Genomic DNA, 19602 nt, shown 5'->3' with positions numbered 1-19602 from the left:
GTTTAACTTCTTTACCAATCTGGATTCCTTGTATTTCTTTGTTTTGTCTAATTGCCATGGCTAGGACCACCAGTACCATGTTAAATAACAGTGGGGAGAGTGGGCATCCCTGTCTTGTTTCCAATCTCAGAGGAAAAGCTTTCAACTTCTCACTGTTCAGTATGATGTTAGCTGTGGGTTTATTATATATGGCCTTTATTATGTTGAGGTACTTGCTCTCTATACCCATTTTGCTGAGAGTTTTTATCATGAATGGATGTTGAATTTTGTTGAATGCTTTTTCAGCATCTATGGAGATGATCATGTGCTTTTTGTCTTTCTTTTTGTTGATGTGGTGCATGATGTTGATGGATTTTCGAATGTTGTACCATCCTTGCATCCCTGGGATGAATCCCACTTGGTCGTGGTGTATGATCCTTTTGATATATTTTTGAATTCAGTCTGCTAATATTTTATTTAGTATTTTTGCATCTACATTCATCAGGGATATTGGTGCGTAGTTTTCTTTTTTGGTGGGTTCTTTTCCTGGTTTTGGTATTAGGGTGATATTGGCTTCATAGAATGAGTTTGGGAGTATTCCCTCCTCTTCTATTTTTTGGAAATCTTTAAGGAGAATGGATATTATGTCTTCTCTGTATGTCTGATAAAATTCTGAGGTAAATCCATCTGGTCCGGGGGTTTTGTTCTTGGGTAGTTTTTTGATTACTGCTTCAATTTATTTCTGGTAATTGGTTTGTTTAACTTTTGTGTTTCTTCCTTGGGGAGTCTTGGAAGGTTGTATTTTTCTAGGAAGTTGTCCATGTCTTCTAGGTTTTCCAGCTTGTTAGCCTATATGTTTTCCTAGTAGTCTTTCATAATTCTTTGTATTTCTGTGGAGTCTGTCGTGATTTTTCCATTCTCATTTCTGATTCTTTTGATTCTTTTGATGTGTGTTGATTCTCTTTTTCTCTTAGTAAATTTGGCTAGATGCTTATAGGTTTTGTTTATTTTCTCAAAGAACCAGCTTTTGTTTTCATTGATTTTTTCTATTGTTTTATTCTTCTCAATTTTGTTTATTTCTTCTCTGATCTTTATTATGTCCCTCCTTCTTCTGACTTTAGGCCTCATTTGTTCTTCTTTCTCCAGTTTTGATAATTGTGACATTACACTATTCATTACGCTATTCATTTCTCTCTGTTGTTTGCTTGAAATATCTTTTTCCATACCTTTACTTTAAGTCTGTAAATGTCTTTGGATTTGAGGTGAGTCTCTTTTAAGCAGCATATGGATGGGTCTTGCTTTTTTATCGATTCTGTTACTCTGTGTCTTTTGATTGGTGCATTCAGTCCATTTACATTTAGGGTGACTATTGAAAGATATGTACTTATTGCCATTGCAGGCTTTAGATTCATGATTACCAAAGGTTCAAGGTTAGCTTCTTTAGTATCTTACTGCCTAACTTAGCTCACTTGTTGAGCTGTTATATACACTGTCTGGAGATTCTTTTCTTCTCTCCCTTTTTATTTATCCTCCTGCATTCTTTACATGTTGGTTGTTTTATTCTGTGCTCTTTCATCTTTCCCTTACCTGCTTTTTGTGGGTAGTTGATTTTATTTTTTGCCTTTGGTTAGTATTTGTTTGGTCTGCTTTCTTTGCTGTGATTTTATTTTCTCTGGTGACATCTGTTTAGTCTTAGGAGTACTCCCGTCTAGAATAGTCCCTCTAGAATACCCTGTAGAGGGGGTCTGTGGGAGGCAAATTCCTTCAAATTTTGCTTGTCTGGGAATTATTTAATCCCTCTTTCATATTTAAATGATAATTGTGCTGGATACAGTGTCCTTGGGTCAAGGCCCTTCTTTTTCATTACATTAAATATATCATGCCATTCTCTTCTGGCCTGTAAGGTTTCTGTTGAGAAGTCTGATGATAGCCTGATGGGTTTTCCTTTATAGGTGACCTTTTTCTCTCTAGCTGCCTTTAAAACTCTTTCCTTGTCCTTGATCTTTGCCATTTTAATTATTATGTGTCTTGGTGTTGTCCTCCTTGGGTCCTTTCTGTTGGGAGTTCTGTGTACTTCCATGGTCTGGTCGATTATTTCCTCCCCCTGTTTGGGGAAGTTTTCAGCAATTATTTCTTCAAAGACACTTTCTATCCCTTTTTCTCTCTCTTCTTCTAGTATCCCTATAATGTGGATGTTGTTCCTTTTGGATTGGTTACACAGTTCTCTTAATATTGTTTCATTCCTGGATATCCTTTCATCTCTCTCTGTGTCATTTTCTATGCATTCCTGTTCTCTGGTTTCAATTCCGTCAATGGCCTCTTGCATCTTATCCATTCTGCTCATAAATGCTTCCAAAATTGTTTCACTTCTGTAATCTCCCTCCAGACATCATCCCTTAGCTCTTGTATATTTCTCTGCATCTCCATCAGCATGTTTATGATTTTTATTTTGAATTCTTTTTCAGGAAGACTGTTTAGGTCTGTCTGCTTCTCAGGTATTGTCTCTGTGATCTTTGTCTGCCTCAAATTCTGCTTTTTCATGGCGACAGAGATAGTTTGCAGAGCTGGCACGAGTGACGGCTGGGAGAACATCCCTTCTTGTTGGTTTGTGGCCTTCCTCTCCTTGGAGAACAGTGACCTCTAGTGGCTTGTGCTGGGCAGCTGCATGCAGACGGGGCTTCTGATTCTTGCCTGGCTGCTATGGAGTTTATCTCTGCTGTTGCTGTGGACATGTCCTGCCTCGGGCTGCACCTCCAATATGGCAGAGCTGCATCAGAGGGGAAACGGTTGGGAGGCTGTTTATCTCTGTGAGGGGCCTCTGAGCTCCCCTGCTATCCAGGGGTTTTGGGTGCCTAGTGTTCCCCAGGTCTCCCTGCTGCTAGGCTAAGTGTCCCGGGGTGCTTCCATCTAGCTGTGGGGTCCCTGTCCATTTAAGACCTCCAAAAAGCACTCGCTTTTCTTTTTCCCTGGGGCGCTGCCTGTGGGAACCTGCTCACAATTCTTACTGTCCTGTTTCCCTAGTTTTCAACACCCCACGCACTCCCTGTATCTGTGCTCTGGTGTGGATGGCTGGAGCCGGGCATTTAGCAGTCCTGGGCTCCCTCTCTCTCCCCGCTCCGACTCCTCTCCTCCCACCTGGAGCTGGGGTGAGGGGTGCTCAGGTCCCACCAGGCCATGACTTGTATCTTATCCCGTTTGTGAGGCACTAGGTTCTCGCAGGTGTGGAAGCATTCTGGCTGTTGTCCTGTGTCTTCTGGTCTATCTTTTAGGAAGAGTTGTCTTTGTTGTATTTTCAAAAATATATGTGGTTTTGGGAGGAGATTTCAGCTGCTCTGCTCATGCCACCATCTTTGCTCTGCCCAGAAATACATTTTTCTCTGAATTGTATCACTGCAGTGCATTGAACTCAAAACTCACAACTTTTGAGATGAAGCTGAGGTAGAATTAGATCAATGAAAAAAAAAATCAAAGTATCCCATCACCTTGTATGCTTCTCTTTTTCTTGCCTGCTTTGATGGGCACCTTTGTACCATCGGCTTGGTAGATAGTATCTTTTAAGGCATTATTGGTACCTGCAGAGAAATGCTGAGTTGGTCTCTTGTTTTCAAGTCCTTCTGCCATCAGTTCTAGGTTAGAACCTATCCAGCCAGGCAGGGGTGTTGGTTGATGAGTGGTGCAGCCATGGCATAATGAATCATTTACCCAGTAAACATTAAAGATATACCAAATTAAGTAACTTTAAATAACTGGCATGGATTGGCTAGTAGCCAAGAAGTGGCTTGTAGAGAAAGATATTCGAAGTTGAGAGGTCTTTTTGAAACCATTTACTGTAGATGATAAACATTCAGGGTTTGCTCTCTTCATGTCTACTCCTTCCAAATAGTTGTATCAAGTCAGCTGTTTTCTTCCCACTTCACTACCTTGCCTTCTGTTAAAATGGAAACAAGGATTGATGCATGTTCTACTCAATACATGTAAAAATCATTCAAAAATATATTGTATGAAAATGATTTGTAATTCTGTTGACTTAATACTTGGGAGATGTCTTGAAATGTAAAAATCCCATCCTTTTTGTAGAGAGTTGTTTTGTTTTGTTTTCTTCAAATAAATCCAGTCTATAAAGTTTAAAAGAGAAAGAGAGAGACCACAAAATGGTAACTCCCTTAATCCTAGTTAATATATCTTTTTTCCAGGGGGATTTTTAAACAATTTCAAGAGGAAAGAGATATGCACTTAAGACACAAATGTGAAGAAGAATGAATCATTCAAGAATGGAGTTAACTGCAGATCCTTATTATAAGGGTGTATCAAAGATAAAGCTAGGAACTCATTGAAGTGTTAAAGATGGCTTTCATTCAGTAATAACTATTGTAGTAGGAAAGACTGTCCAGCATAATGTGAAATCAACTTCACAGGAACAAAGACTAGAAACTTTTTAAAGACTTGAGGGTGCTAAAGGGAAGACACTAAGTGGTGTTTAGGGGGGTTGGTCCCTGTGATTAGGCCGTTTGGGTTTGTAAACTGGTGTTTATCCAAGAGAAGAAATGAACTTCTCTTATCTTTATGACTGGTAGCAATGGTGCAAGGCGGAGCAAGGTGCCCACAGGACTGGGAGCAAGGATGAGAAAGTTAAGTCCTTGCATGTTTACATTTCAAAGTGGTGGCTCTCAGTCCTTGAGAAGACCGTTGAAGAGGTAGAAAGCTTACATCTCACAGGTGAAGAGAGGAGATTTACAATCGCAAACATCTAAAGTACTGCTCTAGGGTGCATTTCAGGAGCTGGCCTATCTGCTTATCACAAGGTTGGCTGGAACAAACAGTAAATTCCCCTACAGCCCGAGCTTTCTCAGGCAGGCACACTAAGGGGTGGTGGGCTTATACTAGGGAGGCTGCATTGAGCTGTTATGAACTGCTCATGTTTATTCAAGTCTCTTACTGTGTCTGGTGTTGCTCCTCAGCAACAAGAAGGTGGGGGGGGGGGGACAAGCAGGACCAGCCTGTTATCCCCGGGGGCTGAGCGAGAGGGCAAGTGTCGACGGTTCGGTCACCCTCCCCAGAGATCCGGAGGAAACAAAACCACACCAAGCCAGGAGATGTGTTAGCCTTGGAGGCGCAGCAAAACTCAGCTTTATTGCATCAGAGGCTTAGTTATATAGGGGAAGATAAGGAAGTAACAGAAACCAATGGGAATTGGTTATCTCATCTGTCACTAGGGTCTTAGGCAGGTTTTAGGTTAGGTGGGGAGGTGGAGTTAGGGCCAATAGCATGCACGCGGTAATTCAGTTGGACCACGAATGCGGATGTAATGAGGGAGGGTGGAAATCCCCAGCCTGCGGCCTTTTCTTGGTTACAAGCCTAAAAGAGGCAAAAGGTCCCAACAATTCCCCCTTTTTGTTTTATAAATGCTCTGGGATGTCCTGGCGGGCAAGGCCCCTATCTTAGGTTGTCCCCCTATGGGGTCTTACCCGTCACTGGGTACCTTGCAGCTCCTCGGTCATCCCAAGCTTACTCATCCTCCAAGGCCTGTCTTAGGTTGTCTCCACCTTGGAGATCTTACCCATTATGGGCACACGGGGAGATAGTCAGGGGGAATCAATGGGCACGGCCTCATTATAAGGCTCACAGTGACTGTAGAGGTCACTGGCTTCTGTGGCAAGTCTCTGGTATTGTACTTGCATGCTCATTAACTGAATTGATTCAATTCTTTTTTTGACAAACTGGATAATCTTGTTAACAAGGCAGGGCCCAAAAGTGTAAAGTAGGAGCCAAAGAAGGATAGGACCAAGGACAGGCAGAAGATAGGGTGACCACCCATGTAACTCAGTCTAAAGAAAATTGGCTTGTAATTCATGTCTGTGTCTCTCAAGATCTTCTTGAAGTTGTACGACCTTATTTTGGACTATGCCGGAATGGTTCGCATAGACGCAGCATTCTTCTTGTAAAAAGAGACATAAGCCTCCCTTTTCAGCTCTGAGGAGGTCAAGCCCCCTATGGTTCTGTAGGACTACTTCTGTGAGGGAATCTAATTGTGCTTGAAGGTCAAGAATTGTGCTGGCTGCAGCTTGTATGCCATCAATCATCTGTTGAGAAAGGGCTTTATAATAATGCAGAGAGGTCCCCAATCCTGCTGCCCCTGTGGCCCGGTGCCACCCCAAGGCCCAGAAGCAGGGGGATAACCTGAATGGCTCTCTTTGACTTACCTCTGATGTGGTCTAAAGCAGGAATAGTGAGGCTCTGATTATTAGGGACTATCCCAATGTTAGGGAAAATGACAGCTGGAGCACAAAGCCCCATCCAGTTTGTCAGGAGAAAGCTAAACGCGTCTTCCCCGCAAATGAAGACTGTTCCATTAGGGGGACAGAGAAAGGTATTATTCACAGTAATATTTTGCTGACAAAAAGAATAGTGGAGTCGGCCCACATCTGTCTCACTAGTATTATCAGAACTGGGGTCAGCTTTGAAGCATGGGCCTTTAGGGGAAAGAGGGTCTAGATAGACTCTAGAACTTGGGGGTAACAGCTGGCACTGGGGCTCGGCCTGTGACAGGTTAACAAGAAGAGCACTGGCCCATAATGGTCCCAGCTTCAGGCACAGCCAGCAATCCTTCGCTAAATCAGGATTGGTTCTATTGAGTAAGGTAAAAGCAGCCTGTATGATTGATTGTGTTTCAGGACCAAGAAGCAATTCTCCTCTGATCTCTGGGAGGCTAAGAGGGTGGTAAATTGGGGGATTTTGGTCTTCATCCTGTCTACCAGTTTTTTAATTTTGTGCTGTCGAGCCTGATCTTGGACTCTGCCCCCATCAGAGATGCCTATAGGGGCATATGTATTCCAACAGACTTGCTGTCCCCTATTCTTTCAACAGTCAGCATATTTAGCCTTGCCTTTTGTCAGAATCGCATACCAGTATATTTTGTTACGGTGAGTGCACGAGCTAACCTCCTGATAGCATGTAGCATGAATGGAGGCTTAAAAAGTGGGGCAAGGACAATTAGAGGGGGGTTTCCCTGAGGCAGGTGAGGATACTTTGGGGCCTTGTCAACATTTGTGATTGAGAACCCTTCCAGGGCATCCATTTTCTCTCCCTTTTGTAAGAGTAGCTGCCCATTGCCCATTAGGGCAGGTTTTGGTAGAAGTATAACAGGTCATGGGGGGAGGGGTCTTGGTGAAAACGCAGGCCATGCAGGGGTCTCTGGTGGTCTTTCGTAGTATGGCCCTTGCTTGACCAGGATCTCCAAATCCTGTCTTAGCTAATGGGAGATTCATCGCTATTAACAGGAAGACCAGCATCATTGGGTTCATTGTGGACTCTGAAAGAGAGAGAGAAGAGAGATATCCTCAGGAGGTGAGGGGCCTTCTGGGTCATCATTAACATCAGTGAACTCCCCCTCCATAGGGGGGTAATACTTGAGATCCCTTGTGGGGACCCAGATCAGCCTTTTTTCATTGGTAGGAAAGACACAGCTGAATCCAATTCCAGCTGTAATGAAGGGGTCTGGGCCCCTCCATTCTCCAGTAAGGGGGTCCTTCCATCAGGCTCTAATCGTCTGATAAGTAACGGTTGTTGTCCAGTGCTTTTGAAAAGGTGAGAAGTGTTCGCCTTTGGCAAAATTTAAAATATTCAGAGTACATAATGCCATCTTTAGTTGATCATGGGGGGGGAGTGTTCCCCCTTTTTGTTTTATTAATTGACATTTGAGGATATGATTGTGTTTTTCCACAAATGCTTGTCCTTCAGGGTTATAAGGAATTCCAGTGGTATGAGAAATTTGCCATTTACTCAAGAATTCAGTAAAAGACCTACTGATAAAGCATGGACCATTATTGGTTTTGATTTGGTCTGGCAAGCCAAGAATGGCAAAGCACTGGAGAAAATGGCTTATGGCATGTTTGGATTTTTCTCTCATATGGGCTGTAGTCCAACAAGCATGGGAGAAGGTATCAACTGTTAGAAATATGTATCTAAGCTTCCCAAAAGGGGCAAAATGTGTGACATCAATCTGCCAAAGGTTATTGGGCCTCAAGCCTCAAGGGTTCACTCTGCCCTTTTGAGGCGAAGGAACCTGTAGAAAGGGCTGGCATGATTTATGTGTTCTAATGATCTTTTTTAAGTCTCTGATGGGGACTTGAGGGAACTGATGGTGTAGTCCCCTCCAATTAGTGTGTGTAAGTTGATGAAAAGAGGTGGCCTCCTGTACCGTGTAGGCTGAAGCTAGTCGGTCTGCAAGAGCATTGCCCCTTGACAAAAAGCTTCACAAGTCTTGATGTCCCTTTAAATGTTGTACAAAAAGGGGAACTAGTCTCTGTTTTAACAAATTGTGAGCTTGAATCATCAAAGGAGTGATGGGATTATTGTCAAGTCTGATGTGTGTGCCCACAAGGTTGGGCAGTAGATTGACAATGTAAAGGCTATCAGAAAACAGATAAGAGGGCTTTGGATCTCAGAAAGAGCTAAAACAACAGCATAAAGCTCTTTAAACTGGGCGGAGCCCTGTACCTCATGAAAGAGGGTTATGGCCGGAGGGCACTCACTTGTGCCTGGGGGGAACATTACTATACAGGCTCCCCGTTTACCCCCATCAGTAAAAACAGAGGGGAAAGAGGGGTCTGCCTCAGTGAGGAACATTTTTGGTGGCTGCCTCACCAACTGGCCAAAAGAACTCATCCACTTAAGGGACCATAGTGACAGTCCACTATCCCTGGAAAGCCCTCCATGGCCATTGCCAATCTGGAATTATTTCTCTCTAGCCACGAGAAATCATTGACCTGAAAAGGGATGATCAAAGAGTGGGGTTCACACCCAAAAAGACAGACAGAAAGATCTCATCCCTTGACAATGCAGTCGGCCATTTGATCCACTATAGAGTACACTCGGGGTGCCCCTCCCACAGATAGATGTATCCAATGTACGGGATCTCCCTCTTGAGCCAAAAGGGCAGTGAGGAGGGTCTCTCCCACCATAATATAGAGGATTAGTGGCAAGAGTGGATTATATCTTTTTAAGGCAACGTTATCAATGGCATGTTGAACTTTTGTCAATGTGTCTCTATGTATAGGGGTTAAAGTCACTGTTGAGGCTAGGTTAAGGCCTTTTAACAGGTCGAAAAGAGGGATAAGATCAGCTGTGGTTATAGGAATCTAGGGCCTCATCCAATTGATTTCCCCCAGCAGTTTCTGGAGATGTGGTAGTGTATATGCGTCCTGAATAGATAACTGGGGCTTAACAGGGGAAACAACATCTAATGTTAAAGTAGTCCCCAAAATTTTAAAAGGGGCTATCGGTTGAACTTTATCTGGGGCAATTTGAAAGTTGTAGTTTTTGAGCAGGGAAAGGCACCTTTTAAAAAGGTCATCTAATTTGTGGGAACAAGTGGTCCCCAAGATACTATCATCCATATATATGTAAAAGACCATGTCAGATTCCTCTCAGCTTGTTGCTACCATTCCTCTTTATACAAAGCACACCACTTAATATAAAGGGGGCCAGGGAGAACCGCCCGGGCAAGAGCCCTCCAATCTGCGGCGGTGCACGGATGGTGAGCAAGTCCCTGGAGGATGGTCTCAGTCCAAGGAGCATTAGGGCCATCCTCAAGAACAGCCTTCTTTAACTCCTTAAAGTCACCTGGCTCCCAAGGGTACCAGGGGGCAGGGCGGTTACCTCCAGGATTAACAATGACAGGAAATAGATGACATGGCCCTAGGTCAGGCTGTGGGTGGAGCCCTGGATTCTCTTGAGGTTGACAACCAATAGGAGAGCCTAAGTCCTTATATGGGAGAGGAGCTGAAACCCCTGCCCATTGGTATGGGGGAGGGGGGGCTGATGGTGATTTGAAAGGGTTAGAAGGGGAACTAACAACAGGAAGTGGAGGATGTAGGGGAGTCTTGGATTTTGGGTGCCAAGGAGCGGCATCAAATGGGTCGGTGGTACGGCTGCTTCGATCCTTCTCAGGCTCTTTATCACTCTCCTGGCCTGAAGAGGTGGTTTTGGGTGGGGGAAGAGGACCCAATTTTCCTCGAGAGGGAGCCCTTGCTCCAGTGGCCTCCTTATCTCCTGAATCCTTAGTGGGTGGTTTGGGAGGCCAGGGAGGGAAGCAACTCATCAAGGCTGCCAAAGTGGGGAAAGTCCCTAGAGGGGATATCTCACCCCTGTTAACCTGGGCCTTGAGCAGGAGCTGCTCTACCCAATCCCAAGTCTCCCAGTCAAATTACTCTCCGGTTACCATGGGGTGACCTTAACTAAAATCTCACAGGTCTTGATAGCCTGACTATCAGAAAGCTCTAAGCTCCTGCTTTTGAGAAGGACCCTAAGTGACTCAAGGGAAGGATCCGGCTTTGAGGAAGTTTGTCCCATAGTTTATGGGAATACACTTACCCATGGTCCAATTAGATCATCAGCGAAGCGTTCCTTGCATGGGGCACCAGTTGTTGCTCCTCAGCAACAAGAAGGTGGGGCGGGGGGACAAGCAGGACCAGCCTGTTATCCCAGGAGGCTGAGCGAGAGGGCAAGTGTCGACAGCTCGGTCACCCTCCCCAGAGATCCGGGGCAAACAAAACCACACCAAGCCTGGAGATGTGTCAGCCTTGGAGATGCAGCAAAACTCAGATTTATTGCATCAGAGGCTTAGTTATATAGGGGAAGATAAGGAAGTAACAGAAACCAATGGGAATTGATTATCTCATCTGTCACTAGGGTCTTAGGCAGGTTTTAGGTTAGATGGGGAGGTGGAGTTAGGGCCAAGAGCGCGCACACGGTAACTCAGTTGGGCCACGAATGTGGAAGTAATGAGGGAGGGTGGAAATCCCCAGCCTGTGGCCTTTTCTTGGTTACAAGCCTAAAAGAGGCAAAAGATCCCAACAGTCTGGGAAAGGAGGTGGGAAAGGGGAGCTGAAATGCAATTATTTGTGCCAAGAGTCCACAGTATTTTAGGCCAAGGTTGAGGACTGTTGAAACAAGGACTGAGAAGAGTCTGGCTAGAATTTGGTCAAAAGACAATGTCTTTATTATATAACAAACAGTATAAAAGAATTTACAGGATTCAGTGATAGGTTTAGTGTTAAGGAAGAATTGATAAGGGACTAGCCACACAAATACTGGCACTAAACTTACGTATTCAATTTTAGATTTATGAATTTTGTTTATCATAAAATCTATGACTTGATTCCACAGTGTCAGAAACAGACACTTCAGTACTAAAAGAACAGGCATATTTTAAATAAGCTAAAGCATTGTAACATTTTTTTTTCTTCTGCTGGGTATGATGACATTTCTTTACAGTAATTCTTTGAAAAAGAATGCTAATTGAACTAAAATGGGGCAAATACTTTGAAATGACTGCTGGTTTGAAATGATTATGATGACTAGTCAACAAACATATCTAGAGAAACCAAGAAATGAATCTATTTTTTTCTTCTTAAATAGTACCAAACCTGAATTGAATTCTTAGAGAAAACAGTTACCATAATCATTTTCTTTTTCTTATTACTATAGCTTCTTTTATGGTGACAAATGGAATAAAGAACAGTTGACCCATATAAAACTTAAAGAATAGAAAATATTTTTTAAAGCCTGGACATTTCAGCTCAATTTTTAAATTGAATAGATTTCTATACAGAGGGAAATATTTGAGATACATAAATAAATATTACTGCAATTTGCCAACCATAGAACATTATTTTACAGCATGTCTCAAAGTATACCTAATTAATAAGCTTTGAAAAACCACTCATTTTCTTTTTTTTAAAAAAAAACGAAGAAAGACAAAGCTTCTTTTGGCCTTACTACTATCTGGCTGTTAATGTAGTAATAAGTAATAGTGTGATTGCAAAAACAATTATCAGCTATTTTCATCAGAAGCATAAGTCTGTCATCTTGACTTTTTTGAATTACATGAGTGCTAGCTTAATTTGGGGGCAGTCATATGCCTTTGGACAATTTTATTGATTTTTTATTGTTTGACAAATATTTTAAACTGCTTACTCTATGCCAGGCACTGTGTTAACTGTTGTATATAGGCTGGTAAACAGAACAGATATTTTGTATATCTTTATGGAGCCTACAATTTTTGATGAAATAAAATGGTAAGTAAATAAATCTAATATAAAGTGTAACTGCTGTGAAAGAAAAGGTCTCATTCTATATAAATCATATTATCTATCTATGTAGTCAATATTAATTGCTCATTATTTCAGCCAAAGTACTAAATCAGGTTTTTTTGCATATGTATATTATTTATGATGCTTCCATGGCCTTTTTGAATTAATTATAGCAACCAATAGATAGAGTATAATAGATAACTTACCTAACTTAAAATAAATGGCTGTAGCCAATAATGGACAAACAGTCCATTCTGCATTATTATTATAAATCAAACTGTAGATGTAGAGAAATATATATAGATATTACACATTTTATCACATATCTCAGTGTTTACATATGCCTGTTTATTTATAAACACTGAGATATGTTAGATTTTCAGATCATCATTCTATGGGCATCCCTTTGGGAGACCTTGACCACTCATTTTGCCTAACTGCTAAAAAGCTCGGCATCATCTTTCCAATAGCAGAAACATTGAACTCACTTTACCTTTGGTGAAACAAAGTGTACTCCAAAGTTTGGTAGAAATGAAAATCTTCCATTTCCAATTCTTGTCATATAGAAATATATTTGGTCAATGGATGAATTCTTTCATCATTTCTCCTCCAATCCCTGAAAAGAAAAAAAAATTATATATCAGATAGTGCTTTCTTCTATTCGTTTATGAACCCTTGCTCTAATTCCAGCCTGAGAGATCTGAGTTAAATGATTAGTATTTAACTGAGCTAAACAATTGATAATGCCCTATAATCTTTTTACAGATGAATGTTCATTGAACAATGGAGGCTGTAGCAACCACTGTTCTGTTGTTCCTGGAAGAGGAATTGTCTGTTCCTGCCCTGAAGGACTTCAACTCAACAAAGACAATAAAACGTGTGAAATCATTGATTATTGCAGCAGTCATCTAAAGTGCAGTCAAGTGTGTGAGCAGCACAAGCACGTGGTCAAGTGCTCTTGTTATGAAGGGTGGAGGCTGGATGTGGATGGTGAAAGCTGCACCAGCGTTGGTAAGCAGATATGACTTTGTAATGTTTAGGAATAGCAAGTGCTGTTCTGTGTGTGTGTTGTTTAACTTGCTATGTTTCAGAATAGATCTTGAGAAAATTATCCAAAAACACCTTTGGAAAATTAATAAAATAATTCAACTAATTTTAGAAAAGGCATTTAAGTATATAATGTGTGATTTTAGACCTACTCCAGAATCTTTGACCGAAACTATTAGAGTAATCCTCACGTTACAATCGATCAGAGTGTTTACCCTTAAATATTGCTTTCATTGTCATCCTCCCTAGGGGCTTGTTTTTGTGTGCTCGAAAAGACTTACTTATATCTTTCTTTGCATGGCTTACAGAACCCTCCAAAGTTTGGCCCTGTCCCTTGCTTCCAACTGTATTTCTACTCTTGAAAACAATTCTTTGCTCTTGCTTTGCTCGTCTTCTAACTGTTCATTTAAATGATTCTGCTGTTTCTCTAGATCATATTTCCATAGTGGGAAAAGCAAAGGAAGGCTGTGGAATCTGATATTTGAACTCTGATCCTGAACCTGGCACTCTTTATGTATGCAACCTTAGGCGGGCTACTTACAACTTCTTGAGCCTGAGTTTCCTTTCAAGTATCAATGCTCATTAGAATGATGTCTGACTTACAGCATGTTGCAAGAATAACAAAGAACTTGTTCCTGTACCCCACACCCATCAGGTGCTTTATGAATGATGGCCTCCCTCTGTCTTCTCCAGATCCTTGGTCTGGCTCTGAGGGACTCTTGGAGGTTCATGGTTAGAACTGAAAGGCCCATGAACTTTCATGGGGAGAATATTACACTTCTTTAACCTCTCATTGAAAGTTATCATCTTTTTCAATTGTGAATGTAGTCCACAGACCATTTATTAGCAGCACTATGTGTCTCTAAGAGAAGTAATAAACATATTCATATCATATTAAAGTTGTTGCCAATATCTCAAAATATCACTTACATTCAGGCTTTGAAAACCGCTTCTCTTTCAATAATGGGAGTCACTAAATTCACTGCTCAGCCTCATTATTGAACGAATTAAAAAAAAAGGACGTAAAGGACATATATTACTTCATCCAAAGTCTTTTTTAATTTCAATAATTGCATTTCAATATGTGATTCATTATATATACATACTGGTTTGTTTTTTACTGTTTTCTTATTGTTTTTTTACTTCTAAAACTTTCTGAAAAAAGGATGTACAGGCTTCAAAAGGCTGCTAAAAGTCCAGACATCAAACTTTTTTTCAAATTGCCTTTTCTACTTAGATTGTACTTTCCCCTCTTCATCCCTAAAAATCCTGGATATACTTTAAGACCTACTAGCTCAAATCTTTCTTCTTTAATGGAGTGTGTTACAAATATTCTTGCTCTGCACTTATTAATCTTTTCTGTCTAGAATATAGTATCCATGAAAATATGTAGTCACATTTCTAATTTGCTCATTTATAGTCCTATCTGCTTTCTTTATTTCTTATCACTCCAATGAATAATAAGTACTTTGAAGTCATATTCAAGTTACAGATATTTCTCTTGTGTTTTATATAATATCCAGTCTAGTTCTAGAAAAATAATATTCAATCAGAAACAGCATATCTCTTTCAGAGAATATTAAATTATTTTATTATTTTATTTCAAATGTTGTTTTGTGGTTATTTATCTTCCAGCTTAAAATTTGAGTCCTAGCACCCTAAGTTTAGCAGGTACTTATTGATTCTCCTCCAAGATTCTTTCACAAAGTAATTGACATGAAAGGCTGAAAAAAACAGCAATATTTTGTAATGATAATAGGTATTTCATTTATATATACATGTTAGAAGTAGGGGAATAATAGATGAAATTTTGATCTCAGACATATTTATAATCATATTTTACATGAGAATTGACTCCATATCTGGTTTTTGGATACAGATTACAAAATGCTTGACTTATTAGAGTGGTTTTTATACTCTATGAAATCAATATTCAATGTTCAATATTAGAATAATTTAACATTTGATAAGTGACCAGGTGCAAAGATAATTTTCCTATGTAATTGACCTCTTCTACTTTTAACACAGAGACTTAGCAAGGTTATTTCTCACTGTTTCAAATCCTGTTTTCACACCTGGCTTTGTTTATAATTAAAAAGGGAAGCATAAGTATATTTTACCTTTTAAAATTAACATAGAACTTTTCTTACATGGAGAATTTAAGCAGCTGGTGATTTATCCCTTCCTGAAACATGTAGTGCACCAAATACCATTGTTAGCATTCATATTACTACAGATGATACTGGCTTTGTTAGATGTTGAAAATTATTTGTTATTTAAACCAATTTTCATATATAAAAATGATTTATTCTCTATTTCATGCACTTTATTTCTTTTTGAAAACCTGCAGTGGATTCATAGTTCAATAGAAATGAACTGACGTTAAGTATTGGACTTTGAAAATAAGATTTCTTTTTCTTAAGCTTGTTCTTTCTTCTATCATTCTTGGTCTCTGTTTTTAAAATGTGTCCTTTGTATTGAATGCAATACGTGAGCTACTCTCCTTGACATTTCAGTAATAAAGAATAGTAGTACTCTTTATGCTTCAAATAGAAACATGACTCCCCCATTATTTTTTTCCCTTGAATTTTCCTCTATATTTCTTTTACATTTTCTTATTTCTCTCAGGTCTTTCCTTCTTTAGTTCTTTACAATCTGGCTTTTGTTGAATTGCTCACTAGTTAAGTATAATAATTTCCTCAAATACTATTTTATGATCTTTATTTTTTATTTAATATGTATGTAAATCTCACCTTTCTTGGATATTTCAATACTTTATCGATTCCTCACATTTTCCCTCTTTAACACATAAATTATTAATCACCTTTCTCCTGAAGTTTTAGTTTCTTTTTAATATGGACACACAAAATATTGCTGCTGATGGTATTTCTTTTTTATCTCTGGTTTCTTTGACATGTACAGCCCACTTGCAAATTTGCAGCATATTTCTAATAACATTGGGAAGATCATTATAGCATTTTTCTTTATTTTATTTTAGTCTGAATTATGTTATACTTTTCCACTAGTATTGTTATTGGTTCCTTGTCATTTTCCCGTTTTTAGATTTTAAAATGTGTATTTTTCATTTTATATCATTTTTTATGAAAGACATTATGAATGTCAACACAAAAATGCAAAGTATAGTGACACCTGTGGTACACTGTGCCCATTACCCAAACTTTAATTCTCATATGCCCTATGTGTACTCTTTGAGAACTTTTCACTCAGCTTCTCATCTCAAACCTAATTACGGCGGCATTTACATCTCCAGCTATACTCTTATTCCTACTATCCAATTCTATTCCACCAGGCATCATCAAATCGTCTCAAAATCAGTTGGGGCAAAAGTACTCTTTCTTGATTATCCACAGTTCTGTCAGTGGTTCCTGTATTTTTCGGGTCTTCAGGGCCAGCATCTTATCTTTGACTTCTCCGTTCTTTACTCCCTTCCTCTCTCCATATCCTATTTTTTTCTCCACAGTGTCTCTTGGATTCGGCCCTCCTTCTCCGATTTACTAGCATCTGCACCACATCCTTTATTTACCTTGATCAAATGACATTTTTCCTGTCTGTCTCCTTCCAGGATTACACAGTAGCTCTCTATTTTTCATGGGGAGAAATTCAAATTCTTCAGCCTGCTATTCAGGGTCTTTGTTTTTGCTCATTTTTGCTCACTTTGTCTCTCCAATCTGGCGTTTCATTATTCTCCCCTCTGGGTGTCCACCACAGGTTCATTATTATTGTTTTCATCCTTAGTAATAATAGTCAATGCATGGTAGCCAAGAATGTATACACCACTTTCACATACACCCCTTCATTTTACCTTCTCCTTCATCTTCTCTGCTCATTCCATCTGTGACCTTTCAGGATGACCGTTATCTTCTACATTCTCTCTGGAACTGGAATCCTACACTCTATTCAAAACTCCCTCCTCTGTGAATCATTTATTCAATTTAATTATTAGTATATTATCTATAGATACACCAATCAAACTTCTAAAATGTGATAGGCAATTTATTTATAACTTATAAGAAACCAGTTTGATATCATCCATACTCTGACTTTATACTATTGGAAACTGAGACCCAGAAAGATTAGTTCATTCACATAGGGTCCTGTGGCAAAGAAATACTTTAATTTTATTCCTTCTGACTCCAAATCAAGGGCTTGTATGAGCCACCACAAGGATCCATCTCTCTGTGCCTTGTGCCATCACAACCCCATGGTACCCTCAGATAGTCTATATTTTATGAGCTAATTTCTGTCACCACTTGCACTCAGATTTTCTTAAAAGCTGAGATTGAATCAAATGATTTTATACCTCTTTGGAATATAATTAAACAATTGCAGCAAATGCTTGTTGAATCCAAATTCTTCCTCTATTACTTAAAATAGTTCTAAGTTTTTGCTATAGTATTATGATCCAGGCTATGGGTACAACTCAGCTGCTGTTTCTAAGTACTATGTGGTATCACATGGCAGGCACCTACCTATTTTTGTTTATCCATTCTATCTTCTAAGTATCCTCAAGTCACCCCCAAGTCTGCACAAATAATGCTGTCATAGACATATTCACCCAACATTCTCTTAAATCTTCATGAGAAATTATTTGGGATCAAAATTATTGACTCATACGATGTGCTTATACTTACAGTGAGTAAGCAGAGCCAGTCTTTAGAGTGGTCAGTCTGCTCTGTACCAGCCGCACACATCCAAAGTTCCCACACCCTTGCCAGCCCTCAGAACTATCAGCTTTCTGTTTTTCTTCCCCCAATATGTAGAAATAAAGTGATATGTCATTGCTTTAGTTTGTATTTTCTTATTACTTAAGAGTTTGAGCATTTCTCAATACTCTCATTGTCTTTTTGAGTCCTTTTATTTCCTTTGTTTATTGCCTATTAAGATTACTGCCTTTTCTCATTGATTTGTAGGAACTAACTGTGTGTTCTAAACTTTAGATATTCGGAACATCTCCATTCAGTCGCCCACCTATTAATTTCATTCACATTGACCTTTTTTGACCAGTTCTTCATTTTTCTGCTTTCCTCATTCACTCCTTCCTTCACTTCATTTATTTTCTTCATTCCTAATAATTTTTATCTCCACTATCTTTAATGTTTTCTGGGCTTACCATTCACTGATTCTTGTAATTAATCATTCATTCATTTATGTAATCACAGGTGCAAACCAGCAAAAGGCACAAGCCGGTGTCCTAGAAATGCAAAAACTCTTGCTCAAACCATTATCCCAGTGAACATTCTTTCTTCGTCTTGCTCTCTCTCTCTTTCCCTCTCCCACTCTCTCTCGCACACACACCCCAAATGTAGATCTTACCGCTTAATGGAGAGAGTTTGAAAGTTTTTTAAATACTTAAAGTAGAAAAGAGCTGTTGAGAAAAGTATCTAGAAATTTTCAGGCAAGGAATTGAGAAGAGAAAAAAAGTGGCTCTCAAGAAAAATTGATGGACAGCTGGTGGTATAATCTTATGATATTATAGATTTGAGTAATAGTTGAAAGTGTACCCTACCCTTTATTCCATAGATTTTATGTCCTCTGCCTTCATGAATATCACACTTCAGTATTATTTGACTGTTCTTTACTCCCAATATAGCTGTAACTGAAGGAATGGAGAAAGGCAAGTCATAGTATGTATTGAGTCAGAGAAACAATAGACCATTTACCACTTCCTAAGTTTCTGCTGTATAAAGAAAATGTATCTGATGGTGGGGACAGCAAAATTCGAATGAATTCTTAAATATAAGAACAGAAAAGATAATAGAAATTCTGAAATAGCAGGAAAGAAAATACTAACTATAATAATCACTTTTGTTTGGTGATATATGTATGATAAAAAATTAGGAGCTGTTCATATAGAATTGCTAGTTGTAGAGTTGTACTAACAATTTATACGGAAGGATTATAGAAGGGTTCCCTTTTTTCAAGTAACTTTTCTAATGCTTTCATATTTTATCTCAAAAAAATCATGATGCAAACCTATAGTGGAACTAAAATAAAATCAAAGAAAAGAGAATTATAGATAGAAGGCTACAGTCTTTTAGGATTTTTAAGAGCTAGCTGTGACATGTTATATTTATAAAAATGAAATTAATCACTATGAAAATGTAAACTGTAACCTTTTTTTTGTACATATGTCATCTCATAATATGGTAAAACAGGAAAAAGTCATGCCATTGCTGTTTCAAGAGTGTGATGGTACTGCTTTGTGCTGGTAAATTCAGTCATTTATAAGATAGTAGCTAGTATAACAGAAAATTGTTAGAAGACTGTAAAAATAAATGACTACTTCACATTTTGCTCATATTTAGCCCAAATTGAGTTTGCTTCAAAATAAGTTAATATGCTTACAGCAGAAATGAAACACATCAGAAAATTCTTTGTTGTGTTTTATCTCCAAATGATTTCTGTGGTAAGATTTGGAATTTTTAAATCCTGTCTTCATGATTTCCCACTAGTTTATGAAGTT

General features: G+C 39.3%; 1 protein-coding gene across 6 annotated transcripts in view; it reads left to right on the top strand.

Annotated features, from left to right (window-relative positions):
* The window catches only part of LRP1B (LDL receptor related protein 1B), a 1876014-nt gene that overhangs the window by 1195037 nt on the left and 661375 nt on the right, over nt 1-19602 (top strand). For all 6 annotated transcript variants that reach the window (XM_073241389.1, XM_073241391.1, XM_073241392.1 and 3 more), the window contains exon 23: nt 12837-13082. In XM_073241389.1, coding sequence (XP_073097490.1) covers nt 12837-13082 — 246 coding nt within the window. The remainder of the gene's footprint in view (nt 1-12836; nt 13083-19602) is intronic.

Source organism: Manis javanica, chromosome 7 (assembly GCF_040802235.1).
Source record: "Manis javanica isolate MJ-LG chromosome 7, MJ_LKY, whole genome shotgun sequence".
Taxonomy (NCBI): Eukaryota; Metazoa; Chordata; class Mammalia; order Pholidota; family Manidae; genus Manis; species Manis javanica.
This window is presented reverse-complemented; position numbering and strand designations above follow the sequence as displayed.